Below are 19929 nucleotides of genomic sequence, written 5' to 3'. Positions count from 1 at the left end.
TGTAAAGAACACTGTTCGCCGCGGATCAACTGTTGTTTCAGTTATCATCGGTAGAGGTGAGTCTCCTTACTGTTCTTGTGGGTCGAAGGAACCAATGCCAGCCCACTAGGTTTTGATATGTTAGAGGTTTATGTGACTCTTGCATGGAATGTTGGGCTAAGCCTATTTGTATGTTGGGCTAGGCCCATTGTATAACGGTCTAGGCATATTAGTATGTAGGGCTAGGTCCATGAATCAGGAAGGGTTAGGACCATTGTATGTTATGGAGGTGCTAACTGTCTTTGTGACTTTTGCATTTGTTCGATCAGGCTAGGCCCATTGGTTTGGTAGGGCTAGGCTCATTATGGTGGGTTGAGCCTAATATGCTGGTTGGGCCCAATGTGAGGGCTAGACCCAATGGTGTGTACGATATGAGGTATTTTGGGAATTTCACTAAACTTTGTGCTTACAGTTTTTATGGTTATGGTTTCAGGTGCTTCTGGTTTGAAAGGGAAGGGTCTGACATGATCGCAACGCATCCACCCATGTTTCCGTATTGTGATGATTTTGAGATTGTACTCTGATGGCTGTTTTATTATGAAATAATTTTAAATGTTTGAATAAAAGATAATTGGTGTTTTGATTGTATTAAAAATGAAATTATTACCTCATAATTTATGGGATGTTACAACAATAATCAAATGTTTTTATATATAAAACAAACATTAGTACAAAACCAAAACTCTAAATGTAATCGTTACTAAGATTGAGTTTTGTAAAAACAATTCAAAGGAAGAAGTGAAGAGTGTATTCGACGTGTTGAAGTGGTGGATTACAGGTCAAACTTTATTGCTTTGCTATGCTCCTCAAAATATTTGCTGAAAGTGCATGAAGACTATTTTTGTAGAGTCGACACAAAAGGGGGGGGGGGATGTTAGGTCCCAGAATCATGTATTATATTATGTCTTTGTCTATTGCGAAAGGTTTAAATGTAATATCTTGTCTTCATTGTAATATTTTGATAATATGTCTTTTTCATAATTTAGTACACTTATAGTTTCACAGTGACTTTTCTTCTTAGTTAATGTCTCGTGTCATTGCCTATGTGTCATAACTTTGTTGGTTATCTTCCTAACCGACTCCCTTATTATTTCCTATAAAAGGGATGTAGTTAGTAGTGAGAGCAAGTCTTTTTGTGAGTTCTTACATTGAGTTGTAATTGAGCTACTTACTTTTAATCAAATAGACCGAAATATTATTTACCTTCTCGATCATTCATTTCATTTAATTGAACGTTATAATCATGATTTCTTTAGGCATTGAACTCATTTATGGATCCTACATCAGTTCCTATGCCTATGCTGTGTAAAGTGAGAGAAGAAATGATATGGTGAAAATGCATATATATATATATATATATATATATATATATATATATATATATATATATACACACACACACACACACAAATTAATTGAGTAGTTTCCTATTAAAATATAAAATATAGGCTTCAGAAATCTTAATTTATATTTTTTTTTGTCAAAAACATTAAAGTGTGAGGACTCTTGATTGCTTTGTAGGAAAAAATAAATTAAGTGGGTCAAGTGACCTGCCTTCAAAAAATATAAGCTCGTCCATATGTATATAGCCAAGTAGGATGTCATATATAGCGAAGTAGGATGTCATATTGCTAGCCAAGTAGGATGTTATATTGCTGCAACATTGATAATCAGGCACAATGCAACATTGATACTTGGGCACAAAACCAGTAAAACTGATTTTATCCGATTGCAGTAACACAATAGAAAAAAAAAATCGAATTATACGTGCCCAAGAAAAATCAATTGATATAATTTATAATTTTTCACATTTTTGTGATTAAATGTCACAAATTTAAATTTTGTTTGAATATCATTGTGTATTGGGGTCTAGATTTTTAAGTTGGGCCTCTTTGTGAAAAGCCCAATGTTAACAATACATAAACGATAAACTCACACAGCCGAGGAGGAGAGTGAAAAAAAGATCGGAAAGGGCACAATGCGTTTCACAGATTCACCGGTGATCGATCTCACAGTCAACAACTCAAAGCTTTCCTTTCACCAAGACAATGGCTCAATGCACGTCGGAACCACCGTCTGGCCTTGTTCACTCGTCCTCGTCAAATTCGCCGAGCGGTGGCTCTCTTCCACTTCCACCACCGACAACCCCTACGCAACCCTTCTTCACTTCCCAAACAAACGCGCCGTTGAACTCGGCACCGGTTGTGGTGTAGCTGCCATGGGTCTGTACCTTCTCGGCCTCAAAGACGTCGTCCTTACCGACATCGCACCCGTCATGCCGGCACTGAAACACAATTTGAAACGCAACAAACCTGTGTTAGGTAAGATGTTAAAAACGGCGCAACTCCATTGGACTAATTCGGACCAAATCAAAGCCCTAAAACCGCCTTTTGACATCGTAATCGCTGCTGATGTGGTGTATATAGAGGAATCGGTAGCGCCGCTACTGGCGGCGATGGAGTCAATGGTTAGTGATACAGGGGTGGTTCTTTTAGGGTATCAAGTGAGGTCGCCTGAAGCTCATTTGTTGTTCTGGGAGCAATGTAATCGGATTTTTGATGTTGAAAAAGTGCCTCATGATCATCTACACCCAGAATATGCGTATGAAGAGAGTGATATGTATATCCTGCGAAAGAAGCTGTAAAATCCACACTATTAGGTGAGCTACAATAGTTTATTGAACTTTATTCTCAACATTTGGAGCTTAATTGCCAGTTTGATCTTACATTCTGCATAATTCACAGATAAATGGAAGCACTTTGTTATTTTTTATGTATTTTTTTCAAGATGTCTTTGTGTTTTTCTTACATTCTGCAGGTGAAGCTTGTTTATGTTCAAGATTACAATGCTGTTTGCCTGTGTAACATAGAAATCACATATGTGTTCGTAATGGCTTTACTTCTCAGGTTCTTGTTGTTCTTGTTTCTTCACCTCTTTCAATGATTGGATTTCATTTTTATTTAGGGGGGGGGGTATGCTTCTAGACGCTCTGATTAGATGTACCAAATATTGTGGTACCAAAACTTAAAACTTGCAATGAAACAAACATTAAAAATTCAAAACAGATTACATCAACAGTCAAAACAAAAAAAATAAACTTAAAACTTAAAACTCAAACATTTAACTTAATCCACTACTCCACCCTTTGTTTTTTTCCATTGCCATTATCTTTGTCTTCTCGAGGTCTTCCCATTCTATGTCTTCTAGCATCGATCCTTCCAATTCTGTAGATTCGGGATCTATATCCCACTTTTTGTGTGACCCTTCTTTATATTATTCGGTAAACCTTGAACTCAAACGAATATTTGAATGTATAAAAACAAGTTTGTCCGCCGTTTTACAACTTAGCTGGTTTCTCTTCACAGTGTGAATATAGGAGTAAGTGCTTCAGTTTTTTTCGACCGAAGAGATACTTATAGGTTGTGACAATATTTTTTTGCCACATCAGCTAACTCCTGTGTTTCCGCTCCATAAGTAGACCACCGCATCCATTTGAGCTGCCGGCAGAGAATAAAGACCCTTCTTCATGTTAAATGTGGCAAATTGTTCTTGCAACAATCGTTCTTCGTCTCTGTTTTAAGAAATGCGATTAAATGCTTCCATTACACATTGTATAACTTCTTTATCAAGGTTTGGCGCTTTTCTACGAGTTCCACCCGGTGCCAATGTTTCAAGATAGCGGCTATCGTAAAACCGTGGAGTTAAAGCGAATCCTAAACAATGTAACAGGATGCTCATTTTCTCCCACCTGTTCAATACAATTTGTTGCACTTGAGGGAAATACGACACATACATATTTTCCTTCATCACATCTTGTATTCCCCCAACATATTATCCATCTTTTCATAAATTTCGCCCATTTTCGAGCCTTCACCATCAAAAAATTTGATAAACCGATAAATTGGCTTCGTGATGCGTAAAATATTTTCAACTTCGACCCAAAAGTCCTCATCTCTTATATGATTAACAACAAGTTGTCCAGTTGTTCTAGTGTGTTCATCGTCGTGTTTCACCCAATCTCTCCACGAATTACGAGCAGTTGTTGTAGATAGTGCCTCTCTACAAATGAATAACCTCTTCGACAAAACATATTGAGAAGCAAATCGGGTTTTTGCAACCTTTAAAAGCTCCAATTTTGAAGTCTCTCTAAAAATGGACAAAGCATGTCTATGATTCAGAAAATATTTGACAATCGTTTTCCCCTTTTTATATGTGTCCTCTAACCAAATAAATTCGCTTTCAAAATCTTTAAAAACCAGGTTTAAGGTATGAACACAACATGACGACCAAAAAATATGTTTGTACATGTTTTCCACTTCCTTTCCGACAACTTTACAATTGGCGACATTGTCCGTTATAACACTGAGAACATTACTTGGGGCGACAGAATCAAGTGCTTGGCTTAGAAATTGAGCAATTGCTTTACCTGTTTTCTCAACTCCAGAAAAATCAGTGGCATACATAAACATAGAACCTCGACTGTTTACAGCAAGCACATTGAGCAATGGTTTATGTTTTATGTTTGACCACCCATTAGATACAATAGAAATAGCGTGTGAAGACCATGTTTTTTTAAAGGGTATCAAGTCTTTCTCAACATCTCTAACATATTCGTCTAGTAAAACAGTTCTTACTTTCTCACTTGATGGCGCTTTATAACCTTCAGGTGCCTTTCTTAATGCGTTTACCATGTCACGAAATTGAGAATTCCACAAAACATTAAATGGAATCCCACTAGCACATAAGGCCCTCACAATTTTCAAATCAACTGCACTTTTCTCCATTATTGTAAAAGATTGCTCTATCGATTTTTTAGAGCTCAAAGTTGTTTTTTTTGTTAAAACAAAACTTCTTAGGGATTTAGAGACTCCGAACTTTTCAGCCTCTTTCACTTTTTTTTGCAACCTTTCATAAGTTTCTCGGTCTCTTAGTACAACGGGACACCTTTTAATTTAAGCTTTTTTTTTTCCGAGTTGAGCACCAAAAAAATGAGTATAAATGCGGATATACGACCTAGTAAATGTTCCATGTCAATGTTTACACTTTGTGTTTTTGGTTGTGTACCTTGACTCCCACGAGTTGTATGAGCTTCTGATTGTTGATTCTCGTTGTCTTCTTCATTGCTAAGATCAACATAATGATATTCTTCCTCCAGGTATAGTCACATATTGTTGTGACTGTGATTGTTGTCCTCCATCTTCCTCACAACTATTAGTCCCTCTTTTCTTTCCAAAAACCATGATATAGTAAGTCTACTCTCTACTGTTACTATAATCGGTAATTGGTATTCAAGATCAATAACCAAACTATAAAATTTGAAATTTGATGTTCTGGAATACAATTGAATGAAAAATACCATGGAATGGAAGTCTAATATAGGCCTAATTACAGAATATGAATTCAATTTTGAAAAGTCGCTAGTTAATTGTTCAGTTACAAAAAACGTTCTTGAGTCGATCGACTCTTGAAATTCCGACCCATGTTTCCAATTGATTGCAAACGCGTATTGTAATTAGGCAAATTGCGATTGCTATAGCATCTGGTACGTTCGAATTGAAGATCTGGAACGTCAATTTATGGTTTTGTGTCGCGACCCGGAGCGTACATGGTACACGTTCGTACCGCATTTTGGTACGAACGACTTGGATCGCAGATCGTGCTTACCCTAGCGATTTCTGTGACTATGTGTAGGACTAGTCTAGAAAGATCATCAAATAGTAAACATAAAGAAGGTTTTTGTGCCTTAAGTAGTTCTATTGTAGTAGTTCTATTATGATGCCCAACCCCTCAAAACTAATATAGCTGGGAAATATGTAATTGAAACTTAAGATGAACATTCTCTTTCTATCTTTTATTTGAGTTGTTTGTGGGTTGAGCATTTGAAGTTCATCATCGTAATTCATGTTTTCTACATTCATTCCTAAAGTGTCATCAAGCATACATATCACTAAATTTCTCTCTTTTTCTTTTTCCTTGTGTATTTGCTTGCATAACACATTGCAAACTTGACATCTTATGGAAGCTTCAAACATGCTGTAACATTACCTTTCCCTCCAACATGGAGTTTTGCTTCATTATATTGATGCCTCCACCATGAAAGCTTTTGTGACTAAGGTACAAATATGCAACTTTCTTCCTATTTCATCTTGAGGTCCAATAACATACTTTCAAGCTATATCATTTATTCAAGAGAATATTTGATTGAATGTAATGTGATTTAGATAGATTTGAATTTGATTATCCTTTGGATGATCGAATTTGAGTCGATAGTGTTCGTATTCTACAATTGACAACAAAACCTACAAATAACTTGGAACGATTAGCAAAAATCTCAACCAATTCTGTGAAATTATATCGTAGTCACATAATTCGTTGGGATAGCCACATTTTTTGTACCTGATTGATCGTATCGAAATGCGATATGTATGTGTATCGGGTTCCCTCGGGATTGCGTTTCCAAAGATGAAATTGATGTTCCCAAAATTTGATTGCGGCAATTCCGTTGATTTCTATACAGGAATTCATGGATTCCGATACACAAACTATAAATTCGAATCAAATGGGATCAACAAACTGGAATTTGAACGTCGTTTAACTAGAAATCGTTGATTCCAAGCTGGAATCAAATGAGTTTGTAAATGTTGCCATGGAACATTTACTAGCTCATACACTTGAATTTATGTTCACTTTGTTTGTGCCGAACTAAAAGAAAAGCTTAAATTAAAAGGTCTCCTGTTGTAATGAAAGACCGAGACACTTATGAAGTATTGCAAAAGAATAGGCTGAAAAGGATGGAGTATCTAAATCCCTAAAAAGTTCTGTTTTTACAAATAAACATAATTTGAGCTCTAACAAACCAATAGAGAAATCTTTTGCCATAATTGAGAGAATTGTGGTTGATTTACAATTATGAGGGCTTTATGTGTAAATGGGATTTAGTTTAATGTTTTGTGTAATCCACAATTTTGTGAAAATGGTAAATGGATTAAGAAAGGCATGTGGAGGTTCTAAAGCTTCATCTAGTGAGAAAGCAAGAACTGTTCTACTAGATGAATGTGTGAGAGATGTTGAGAATGACTTGACATTTTTAAAAGATACATGTTATTATTATTATTTGAAAAAACAAATCTACCATACTTCTAAACTACTTCTAAATTCCACCTATAAAGATACATGTTATTCATACGGTGTTTTTTTGTAGTATCCAATGGGTGGTCAAATATCAAACATGAACCATTGTTCAGTGCTCTTGCTGTTAACAGTCGAGGTTCTATGTACATGTATGCCATTGACTTTTCTAGGGTAGAGAAAACATGTAAAGCAATTGTTGATTTCCTTGGCAATGCCATTGATTCTGTCGAGCCCAAGTAATGTTCTTAGTGTTGTGACGGATAGTACCAACAATTGTAAAGTTGCGGGAAAAGAAGTCGAAAAGGTATATACAAGCATATTTTTTGGTCAACATGTTGTGTTCATACCTTGAACATGGTTTTTAATGACTTTTTAAGTGAGTTCATTTGGTTAGAAGACACATAGAAAAGAGAAAATGATTGTCAAATATTTTGTAAATCATGGACAAGCTTTGACTATATTTAGGGACAATTCAAAGTTAGAGCTTTTGAAGATTGCAAAAACCCAATTTGCCTCTCACTACATTTTGTTGAAGAGGTTAATCACTAGTAGAGAGACCCTTTCTACAACAATTGCAGAGAGAGTGGGTGAAACAAGGTGATGAACACACTAGAACGTGGTTAGATTGTTAACAATATCAGAGGTGATGACTTTTGGGGTGAAGTAGAAAATATTTTACGCACCATGAAACCAATTTATATGTTGATCAAATTTGTGATGGTGAAGACCCAAAAATTGATGAAATATATGAGAAAATGGATAATATGTTGGAAGGAAACCCAAGATATGATGACGAAAAGTATATATATATATATATATATATATATATATATATATATATATATATATATATATATATATATATATATATATATATATATATATATATATATATATATATATATATACGAAAACTTTTTTTTAAAGTGAGAACATGAGAACAAATTTCAGCCAATCAATATTCATTTCTAATTTATTAAATAAAAAAGTTATATAATTTTACATTAATAATGGCATTTTTGGATTGGCTAATCATATTTAATGACTCTTTCAATGGTAACATCCTATAATTACAGTACAGTCAGGTGTTGTTTGTTTTTCGTAAAAAACCTCTTCAGACCTTTTATTGTTGCGCGATACAGCACACGCACAACATGTTTCATCTTGCAGTTGTTTGTTTTTTTAGAAGTCTTTGGAATAAAATACTTTTATGCGTGTTCTGTTTGGCGCATCATATGTATTGTCTCATCCAACCTTTTTTTTTCTTGCGGAAATCATGATGAATCGTGATTATATGCTGCTGAAATCTTCTTCACCTTTTTTTGTTATGTTTTTCTTTATTTTTGTTGAATTTTTTTTTTCTTTTTTTAATATTGAATAACTAGATGTGAGACCCGTATACTACACGGGGTTGTTACAAGAAATGAATATTTGCATTTTTATCCCTTAATAGCATCATAGTTTCATTTGTATCACATAATGTATTATATGTGATACAAATGAAACTATGATGCTATTAAGGGATAGAAATGCAAGTATGATGCTATTATGGTGTAAAAACAAAAAGCATGATAAAAAAGAACGATACAATGCAGTATTATGACATAGTATAAAGTAGTTTTTATGAGAGGAGCAAAATAAACAAATTTGTTGTAATTTGTGTATTTTGTTAAAACACACATATAAAATACAATAAAATCATAAAATTATATTATATTGGAATAAATAAAAAGCTAATATGTGCTATAAAGAGAATATGTGTTATAAAGTTGGTTTTTTATTTGCTTTTTTGCGTTCTTTAAGTAAAGATGTATACAAGTGCAAACCAGGTCCACATAAGAAAACCAACTTATTATGAAAAAATTTGAAAAAAAATCAACCCTTTAACGTATCTATAAAACAAATTATCGAGAGGAGAGGTAAAATGAGGGTATAGAAAAAATCAATTTTAGAGCTGTCATTAATTATGACATTTATTACATTACAAATATATCAATTTTTTTTTCAACTAATTATTTATTTTTCTCAATATTGTAACTGATCTAAGTTGTGATATGTGAACAAATCAGAAAATTACATGTGGAAATAAATAAAATTTAAAAACCTATTAAAATGTCATGTGTCCAAATCAATGAGGACATGACGTGGCAGAAAATGAGTTTTATTTATTAGTATAGATGATAATTTCTTGATGAAATATCATTATATTTTGCTAAAATATCTTAATTTTTTTTTTGTTGAAATATCATTATTTTTTTTTGTTGAAATATCATAAATTTTGCTGAAATGTTATACAATATTAAATTTTAGGTACTGAAAAACTATTTTCGATTTATAAAATTAGTTTATTTTAATTTTTTAATATCTGCAGCAACATGCAAATGTTAAAAAAACAAACACGCTTCTTATTAGAGTCTGCAGCAGTTTAGTCCACCTTTTGTACTGTAGAGGGCTGCAAAGGTGGTCTGCATACTACATTAGTTTTTGCTTCAAAAACTCAAATGACACCTTAATATCACTATTAAAAAATATTTATGAAATGATCAATCATCAATCGTGTATCAACAATCGTGAAGACAAATTTCACGCTTATAATATCACTAGTAACAAACATTTACGAAATGTATCTTCTATTCAAGGTTGTCCTCAAATCTATAGAATTCTTTTATTCCATAACAATCCAATAATAGATTTGCCCTCCCCCAACGATGTTGATGATATAAATGATATGAATAAAGATGAAACTGCCTCAATCGATGATGAATTCGTGTCAAGAGATGATGAAAAATTTTCAACTGATGATATGATAATCCCTCAATCGAAAATGTTGACAGTATGGATCACCACCATGAAGGGGAGTTCACATTTGCCGAAAATATTTCTGAAAGAATGCAAATCCTTGGTATGTTATTTTTTATACTTATTGTACGTAAAATATTCTCAAACACATTACATGATTTGCATATTCTTGGTATACTATCAAAATCTTTTTTAGTTGTCAGGCACTTAGAGTTCATTGACAATTCATATTTCATTTTATTTGATTTATTGAATTGTGATTTATACTTTGTTATTAGCTTGTGCCTTCTTAGATGTCACAAACATTGAATCATGTAAATAGAGAACAAGTGATTGTATTGATCAACATTTGGTAATAGCCGGTAAATCTTATTGGATTGTTACTATCCCTAGTGAGCTTAAGCCAATAAAAGAGCTTAAATACCCATCTGATCATGCAATTGAAGACATGTATAGAAAATATGCATATGCAAGAGCTTTTGATGTTAGAAATACCACAAACAAAAAGAAGTGTGGAATTGTATACATGAAATATCTTGTATGTAACCGGCAAGGTCTCCTAAATACATCTCCTGTTGATACTTTGAGCCCAACACGAAGTAAGATTAAAAGGACTAACACTCGTAGGACCCATTGCAATGTGCGTATATGATTTAAAGTTTTTCATAGAATTACTAAATGGTGGTTGTATGAATTTGAAGAAAAACACAATCATCCACTTGTATCAAGAGATAATATGGTGTTTTCACGTCATCATAGGCAGTCAGATGACACTCAAATCTTTCATTCTTACAATGTCTAATCAAAATATTGGTACAATCATAGCTCACAGGCTCTATACAAATTCTTGGTGGATACAATTTTGTAGGAGGCCTAATTGATGACTTCAAAAATTACATGAGGGGTCTTAATTGCTTCACAGGTGGTAGTGATGCTTAGATGTTAGTGGACAAGCTGGATAACAGAAAAGAGAACGTTAAGAATTTTTCTTTTGAGTATCGAGTTGAGAATAAGCAGTTAAATGCTCTTTTCTGGGCAGCTGAAACATCCAAGATCAATTATAAAGAGTTTGGTGATGTAGTTTCTTTCGATGCTACTTTTCGAACTAACGAGTTGGATATGATTGTAGTTTAATATTTATTTATTTATTATTCATGAATATATTAATTCAAATACTTTTACAGGTACCATATGGTTTTTGTTCCTTGTATTGGAATTGATAATCACAAGAGGTGTGTCACTGATTCCTTTATATGGTTGTTGAAATCTTTTTTTAAAGCTTTTGGCAAACAACCATTATTGGTTTTATCTGACCAAGACCAGACAATGAAGAAAGTCGTTGAAACTGTCTTCCCACAATCGATTCATAGGCTTTGCACGTGACATATCACATCTAAATTGATATTGAAGGAATTTATGCATGTAAATGTTTATTCATTTTTTTTTTCAAAAACAATGATGTGATTGTATATTTCAATACCAAACGATAATATATTTACGTAGTATGTAATATTAACGAATAAATTAATAAAATGACCTATAAAACAATCAATTGGTTTAGTGTATTAAACCATTTACTACATGTTATATTCTTCAACTTATTTATAATTACAATTACAATTTCCCAGGTTTCTTTGAATATTGTCAACAATCCAGAATTTCGTAAAAAATTCAACTTCTTGATATGGAATTCGAGGCTTGAAGTTCATGAATTTGAGGTAGGGTGGAAGTCTTTAATGAATGAATACAAGCTCACATAATTTTCTCCTTGGTCAGATTAGTAAGCATTTGATTCATCTCTTCATCTTATTTTTCTCCTTCCTTTGATGCCCACTCATAATATCAACATCCATTCCATCTTCATGCTTAACAATATTCTTCGAGTAAAAAACTTTCGTGCGTGTTCTGTTTGGTGCAACATTTGTATCGTCTCTTCCAACCTTTTCTTTTTTCTTCTTGCTGAAATCTTGATGCATCATTGATTATATGCTGCTGAAATCTTATTTCACTTTTTTTTTTCCGTTCTATTTTTATTTATTCTTGTTGAGTTTTTTTTTTTTTTTTTTTTTTTTTTTTTTTTTTTTATATATATATATTGAATAATGATAATTTCTTGATGAAATATCATTATTTTTTGCTGAAATATCATAAATTCTTGTTGAAATGTTATACAATATTAAAATTTAAGTATTAAAAAACTATTTTCGGTTTATACAATCAGTTTATTTTAATTTTTTAATATCTGAAGCAACATGTAGATATTAAAAAAACAAACACGTTTCTTATTATAGTCTACAACCGTTTGGTCCACCTCTTCTACTGCAGAGGTTGCAAAGGTGGTCCGCTGACTTCATTAATTTTTGCTTCAGAAAAACAAGCGACACCTTAATATCACTATTAACAAACATTTATGAAACGATCAATCATCAATCGTGTATTAGCAATCGTGAGGACAAATTTCAAGCATCTAATATCATTAGCACAGTTGTGAATAGCGACCATAGCGGTCGCTATAGCGAATAGCATTGCGAAGCGACCATCGACCGCTATGGAGTAAATAGTGACAGAAAGCGGCCAATTTAGCGATAGGGTTATTTATTTATTTATATTTTTTTTAAAAAGCTGGAATAAACGTATTAGGGTTGACGTATTGACGCTAACTAAAATCAATACTCGTTCGCTACTTCGCCTCCCCCCTCTACGCTTTGGACTTGCTTTGCCTCCAAATCCTTGCGTCCACCTCCAGCGAACCCCACCAGCGAACCCCTGCATTCTTCCGGCGACTTCTCTAGCTTCGACCAACGTTTTCTCCGGCGACTTCAGGTCCGATTGGAAGATTTTGCTATTTTTTTTTCTTTTCTTTTTTCTGTTTTCAATTGGTTTTGCTGTCTTTCACTTTGGTTTGATGATTAGGCTTAGTATTACACTTTTAATTCATGTTTTGATCACTACCACTTTCTTAGAAATGGCTAATAAAAGAGAAATTGATCCTGGATGGGCTTATGGGACAAAGGTTGAAGGAAATAGCAAATGGGTGCAATGTAATTTCTGTTCTTTTGTGTCAAGAGGGGGGATTACAAGGCACAAGCACCACCTTGCTGGTGACAACGCTCAAGTAGCAAAGTGTTCAAAAGTCCCAACTGAGGTAAAGGCTTTCTTTAAAGAAGCTTTTGATAAGAAGAAACAAGCAAAAGAGGCACTGAATAGCATACCACACTTTGACGATGTTGTGGATCTAGATGAAGTAGATGATGACGAATTGAACAATCAAAAGAGGCGTTGCCCTGTTTCATCCTCCAGATCAACCGCAACTAATAAAAACACTAAAGGGCCTATGCATGCGTATTACAACCAATCTGAAACAGAGGGTAAGAAAAATGGGCATTTGGTTGGAAGTTCACAACATAAAGATGTCCAAAAAAGTTTAAGAGCAGATGCGGTCCAAAAGTTTTCACGTTGGATGTATGATGCCGGTGTGTCATTCAATGCTGTGAAATATGATAGTCTAGGCCCGCAATTGAAGTGATAGCTAGACATGGTTGCGGTATGAAACCACCTAGCTATCATGAGGTCCGAGTCCCGATGTTGAAGCTTGAAAAGGTGCACACTAAGAAAATTATGAGTGAAAATGAGGCTGAAAAGACAACATATGGATGTTCCTTAATGACAGATGGATGTAGGGACAGAAAAGGAAGGGCACTAATAAATTTCTTAGTGAATGCTCCCTGAGGAAGTATGTTCCTTGAATCGGTTAATGCATCTAGTTATTCACATACCGGTGATAATATGTTCATTTTATTTGACCGTTTCATCAAACAAGTCAGCCCGCGTGACGTTGTTCAAGTTGTCACAGATAGTGCTAGCAACAATGTTTTTGCTGGCAAGCTTGTGGAAGAGAAATACCCGCACATCTATTGGACTCCTTATGCAGCGCATTGCATAGATTTGATATTTGAAGACATCTTCAAATTGCCACATTTAAAAAGGACACTTGATAAGGCAATCGCGGTGAACACGTATATTTACAATCGTACTTTGCTACCTAATATGATGAGAGAGTTCACCGGGCAAAAGGACATGGTGAGGCCCGCAAAGACCCGATTTTCCCCAGCTTTCATCACCCTGAATTGTTTTAAGGCTAACAAGAGGAATTTAAAAAAAATGTTCACTTCTGAACAATGGAACAAGAGCAAGTTTTCAAAGTTGGATGGAGGCACGCACACGAAAAATACTATATTGACGCCTAACTTTTGGAACACTATAGATATTGTAGTGAAAATTGGTTGTCCGTTGTTAAGTGTGCTTCAGTTAGTTGATGGAGAGAGAAAGCCTCCAATGGGTTACCTATATGAGGCGATGGATAGAGCAAAAGAGGCGATTGCTCAGGCTTTCAAAAACAAAGAAGATAAGTATGCATAAGTCTTCAAAATCATTGACTGGAGGTGGAATTGCCAATTGCATCAACCTTTGCATGCTGCTGGGCATTACTTGAATCCGACCTGTATTATGAAAATCCGAATGTGGAAAATGATGATGAAGTGATGAGTGGATTGATGTTGTGTATTCATAAATTAGATTAAATGAGGATGAGGAGATGAAGATTCATGCCGAGCTCCCAATATACCGAAGTGCACAAGGGATCTTTGGGAACCCGATAGCGAAGAAAATGAGAGTAAAAATTGCACTAGGTAAATAATATAAAATTAATATACTTTGTATGATCATAATTTTTAACATATCTTTAATTCTTTATATTATTTTGTTATAAATTAGCGGAGTGGTGGATGCAATATGGAGCATCAGCCCTGACATTAAAAAAGTGTGCGGTCAAGGTGCTAAGTCTTACTTGTAGCTCGTCAGGTTGTGAGAAGAATTGGAGCGTATTTGAACATGTAAGTAACTCGTTTTTTGTGAATTTAAGTATAGATATACTTTGTATAATTATAATTTTTAACTTACTTTTATGGAGTTACATTCTAAGAAAAGAAACCGGCTAGAGCAACAAAAGTTGAATGACCTTGTTTATATCAAGTATAATCGGGCTTTAAGAAGGTGGTACAATATGCGTGATATGATTGACCCAATTATATTGGACGATGCAAATGTTCTAGATCCGACTGAGTGGTTGATGGGAGGCGAAGAAGAGGAGGAAGATGCCCCAGTCTTCGAGGGTGAGAATTTAACATGGGGTCAAGTTGCAGATGCTGTTGGGGCATGTGAGCCACCTTATTCTACAAGAAGCAGGAATAGGGGGGCTATTGACAAGTCCGCATCGAGCTCCAGAGGAAGATGTTTAATAGATGAGGATGATGACAATAACTTGTGTGAGGAAGAAAATGATGTAGCTGCTTATAAAGATTTTGAGCTGTCATCTGTTCAAGATGATGATGAGCTTGTCTGTGAAGATCTAGATGATATTTGATTTGGGTTTTTGAGTTTAGACTTGCCTTTTGTTATTTATGTTTAAAAACTAACTTTTAGTTGATTACAATCAGCTACAAACATGTCTAAAAAACTAACTTGGTTAAGTTATTTAGCTAGTTTAATTGTTTGTTTGCTTATTTATTGGTTATAATAGCTATAATAGTTACATAATATATATTTTTAATATTTGTATACCTATCGCTAAATACGAAATAACGGTCGCTATTTACCGCTATTCGCTACGTAGCGTATAGGTGACCCATCGCTGTTTACCGCTATTCGCTATCGATAACTATGATCATTAGTAACAAACATTTACGAAACGTATATTCCATTCAAGGTTGTCCTCAAATCTAGAAAATTCTTTTATTCCATAAGAATCCATGAATGGATTTGTCATTCTCTAACGATTTTGATGATATAAACGATATGAATGAAGATGAAACTGCCTCAATCGATGATGAATTCTTGTCAAGAGATGATGAAAAATTTTCAACTAATGATGATAATCCCTCAATCGAAAATGTCAGACACTATGGATCACCACCATGAAGGGGAGTTCACATTTGCTGAAAATATTTCTGAAAGAATGCAAATCTCTGGTATGTTATTTTTTTTATACTTATTGTCGGTAAAATATTCTCAAACACATTACATGATTTGCATAGTCTTTGTATACTATCAAAATCTTTTTTAGTTGTCGCACACTTAGAGTTCATTGACAATTCATACTTCATTTTATTTAATTTATTAAATTGTGATTTATACTCTGTTATTAACTTGTGCCTTTTTGGATGTCACATTGAATCATGTAAAGAGAGAACAAGTGATTGTATTGATCAACATTTGGTAATAGCCGGTAAATCTTATTGGATTCTTACTATCCCTAGCTTAAGCCAATAAAAGACCTTAAATACCCATCTGATCATGCAATTGAAGAGATGTACAGAAAATATGCATGTGCAGGAGATTTTGATGTTAGAAAGACCACAAACAAAAAGTGTGGAATATTGTACATGAAATATCTTGTACGTAATAACCAAGGTCTCCTAAATACATCTCCTGTTAATACTTTGGACTCAAAAATCGATTTAATGTATAATCAAAATATTGGTACAATCATAGCTCATAGGCTCTATACAAGTATTCTTGGTGGATACAATTTTGTAGGAGGCCTAATTGATGACTTCAATAATTACATGGGGGATCTTAATTGCTTCATAGGTGGTAGTGATGCTTAGATGCTAGTGGATAAGCTGAATAACAGAAAAGAGTGTTAAGAAATTTTCTTTTGACTATTGAGTTGAGAATAAGCAGTTAAATGCTCTTTTCTGGCAGATGAAACATCCAAGATCAATTTTAAAGAGTTTGGTGATGTAGTTTCTTTCGATGCTACTTTTCGAACTAATGGTTTGTATATGATTGTAATTTAATATTTATTTGTTTATTATTCATGCATATATTAATTCAAATACTTTTACAGGTACCATATGGTTTTTGTTCTTTGTACTGGAATTGATTATCACAAGAGGTGTGTTATTGATTCCTATATATGGTTGTTGAAATCTTTTCTTAAAGCTTTTTGCAAACAATTGTTGGTTTTATCCGACCAAGACCCGACAATGAAGAAAATCGTTATAATTGTCTTCCCACAATCGGTTCATAGGCTTTGCATGTGGCATATCACATATAAATTGCCATTGACGGTATTTATGCATGTAAATGTTTATTCACTTTTTTTTCAAAAACAATGAAGTGATTGTATATTCTAGTACCAGATGATAATATATTTACATAGTATGTAATATTAATGAATAAATTAATAAATTTACCAATATAACAATCAATTGGTTTAGTGTATTAACACCATAATTTTATGAAAATATTTAGAAAATTAATTGTAGTACATTTATTATAAATTGAATTATTATAACATCAAATATGTTATCATTTACTACATATTATATTCTTTAACTTTTTTATAATTACAATTACATTTTTCCAGGTTTATTTGAATATTGTCAACAATCCAGAATTTCGTAAAAAATTCAACTTCTTGATATGAAATTCGAGGCTTGAAGTTCATAAATTTGAGGTACGATGAAAGTCTTTAATGAATGAATACAATCTCACAGATTTTTCTCCTTGGTCAAATTAGTAAGCATTTGGTTTATCTTTTCATCTGATTTTTCTCCTTCCTTTGCATGCCCACTCATAATATCAACATCCATTCTATCTTCATGCTCATCCCTAATTAATGCTTTTAATGTTGTCCCATTAAAAAATTTGACCACCTTCCTAACCACTGACTTCATCTTATCATCATTCGAATGCATTTCTATACACATCAAACTACTTGTTTCTATAACCTTTTTATGCTCAAGCAACCTTCCTATCATACTTTCAATAATTCCACAACTCTCCTACAATTTAAATGAATGAAATTTTAATTTAACAGTCTACTAATTTATAATACATTACACGTACCATTCACTAACATAGAAACATCACTTTTACTAGTAAAGTTATTATATAATATTCTTACCTCAACTGATCTATTTCTTGAATCATCTTGATTCATCATCTCATGATAAAACACACTATCAACATTTTCCCTTAAACATATATTTCCATAGATCCCCTTGCTTACTTTATATTCCTCCAAAACTCTTAGGTGTTTTGAATCAATTTCTGTGATGAATGCCTTATACATTTGCAAATTTACATCTTCACATATCACTCTGTCTGCATATGCCGTCTGCACAATTACATTACATAATTTATTATTAACATAGAATTTTATGGTTAATAATATTTAACACATAAAGTTAATATTTCAAATCATACCATTAGAAACGCAAGAGGTCTAGTGAAGTAGCAGTTCTTGTCATTTGGCCTCAATTTATTCTCGTTTTTTTCTAAACAGTCTACTATGTACCCACACCAGTGACTACTTGACACATCCTTGTATTTAATTAACTTTTCAATAAAATTAATTCTACAAGACCCCATCGTCTCTGTTTCAACAAAAGTATTAATGAATAAAGTTAAGAAATTCAACTTAAAAAACTTATCCGCATCACTTGTTTTCCTTATATTCTTCAAATAGCTTCCATTATAATAATTTCCCTTCCTATATTTTCCTTTCCAAGCCTCAAGAAATGGATCATTCTTATTAAATTCATCCAGTGTCTTAAAATCCAAACCCTTATTCGGATGTCCAAACATAGCTTCAACAGTATCGTTTGTTATTGCCACTTCACCACTTTTAACCCTTATGGAGCACGACCTAGTTGTGAAGATATCTACAAAAAAATATGCTAGCTTACCTGGTAATTTATCAAGCTTCATACCCAGAAAAGATCCAAAACCCATTTTTCGTACCATTTCTCATTGAATTTTGACAAACCTTTAATTGCTAGATACAATGAGTTTGGAGACATACTCAACCTCTGAAATTATGTTCCTACCTTCACTTCTTTACATTTACCCTCACATCCAATTACTTTTCTCCCTTTCACATTTACCTTTTTATCCTTAACAATCTTTTTAACCCTTTTCCTTTTCATTCTGTTATCCTTGTTTTCAGTATCCATCTTTTTTTTTTCTCAACAAAATCATCATCATTGCTGTCATTCTCCTTTGCTATTCCATAATTCATTTTTTTAGGTAATTTCAGTTTTCGTCCCCCAACAACTTGATGGGTTTTAGACATAAGATCTTTCCTATGTGCACATACAACCCTATAGCTTGGATCTAGGTTTCTTTAATTGAACATGCAATATATCCAATACTTTCATGGCTAGATCTAATGTAAACTAACAATCAAAACATATGAAAACAGATCTAGAATTATACCTTGAGTTACTTGCTTGAAACCTTCTTCTTCTTGGAGCTTAGAGTCACAATTGTCACTCCTCTAATGGCTTACAAACACCAACTAGCAAGAAGATAATTTGAGAGAGGTAAGGAAGAGGGAAATCGGCTCTAGGGTTACTCCAATAACAAAGGTGCCGATTTCCACAACCCCAAGGGTCTATTTATACTATAAGCTCCTAGGGTTTCACCCTAAAACCCTAATTGGATAACTTAGCCTCAAAGCAATCCAATATCCCTTCTAGATAAGCCTTGGACGATTTCTAGATGATCCACATCCCTAAAATCGTCCAACCCATATCCATAAGGATTCTTAGCTCAAAATACAACTATCACACATTTGACAGTTTATACGCCTTTCTTCAATTAATCTCTTTAAGTCACCAAATTAATTCCTAATTAATTTATGACTTATATTAATCAAATTAATATTATTATTCCTTTAACATATTATTCTTATAATACATTAATAATAATATCTCTTCTCTCTATATAAATCACCCTGTCAAGTTGCTATGGTGAAGGCAACCCAAAAGAACCATGCACAATCGGGTCAAGTACTTACCAATTATAGTTACAGCCTTAGACACTAATCCAAAACAACTATCCATTGATTCCCTACATTCATCATGGCATTCTTTCCTTCAATTACATGAACAC

At 33.5% G+C, this 19929-nt stretch overlaps 3 protein-coding genes across 3 annotated transcripts; 2 read left to right on the top strand and 1 right to left on the bottom strand.

Annotated features, from left to right (window-relative positions):
- Window positions 1–1974: 1974 nt before the first annotated feature.
- Window positions 1975–2998, top strand: LOC111906705 (protein-lysine N-methyltransferase EFM6). Its single transcript, XM_023902474.3, has 2 exons — window positions 1975–2698; window positions 2857–2998. The coding sequence occupies exon 1, from the start codon at window positions 2018–2020 to the stop codon at window positions 2681–2683; it is 666 nt and encodes a 221-aa protein (XP_023758242.1). The 5' UTR covers window positions 1975–2017; the 3' UTR covers window positions 2684–2698; window positions 2857–2998.
- An 847-nt stretch (window positions 2999–3845) lies between these two features.
- Window positions 3846–4823, bottom strand: LOC111906689 (uncharacterized). The gene has a single exon (XM_023902460.1). The coding sequence runs from the start codon at window positions 4821–4823 to the stop codon at window positions 3846–3848; it is 978 nt and encodes a 325-aa protein (XP_023758228.1).
- Window positions 4824–13755: 8932 nt separating this feature from the next.
- Window positions 13756–15391, top strand: LOC111906691 (uncharacterized). The gene is made up of 4 exons (XM_023902461.1): window positions 13756–14378; window positions 14545–14657; window positions 14743–14861; window positions 14939–15391. The coding sequence occupies exons 1-4, from the start codon at window positions 13756–13758 to the stop codon at window positions 15389–15391; spliced, it is 1308 nt and encodes a 435-aa protein (XP_023758229.1).
- Window positions 15392–19929: the final 4538 nt, after the last annotated feature.

The sequence above is a fragment of the Lactuca sativa genome, chromosome 8 (genome assembly GCF_002870075.4).
Source record: "Lactuca sativa cultivar Salinas chromosome 8, Lsat_Salinas_v11, whole genome shotgun sequence".
Taxonomy (NCBI): domain Eukaryota; kingdom Viridiplantae; phylum Streptophyta; class Magnoliopsida; order Asterales; family Asteraceae; genus Lactuca; species Lactuca sativa.
The sequence above is the reverse complement of the archived record's forward strand: the minus strand, read 5'-3'. Positions and strand labels throughout refer to the sequence as shown.

Coding starts and splice junctions, on each gene's coding strand:
- LOC111906705 (XM_023902474.3), top strand. CDS start 2,018: ATGCGTTTCACAGATTCACCGGTGATCGATCTCACAGTCAACAACTCA.
- LOC111906689 (XM_023902460.1), bottom strand. CDS start 4,823: ATGGAGAAAAGTGCAGTTGATTTGAAAATTGTGAGGGCCTTATGTGCT.
- LOC111906691 (XM_023902461.1), top strand. CDS start 13,756: ATGTTCATTTTATTTGACCGTTTCATCAAACAAGTCAGCCCGCGTGAC. Junction 14,379..14,544: donor TTCAAAAACAAAGAAGATAA/GTATGCATAAGT, acceptor TTCATAAATTAG/ATTAAATGAGGATGAGGAGA. Junction 14,658..14,742: donor GAGAGTAAAAATTGCACTAG/GTAAATAATATA, acceptor GTTATAAATTAG/CGGAGTGGTGGATGCAATAT.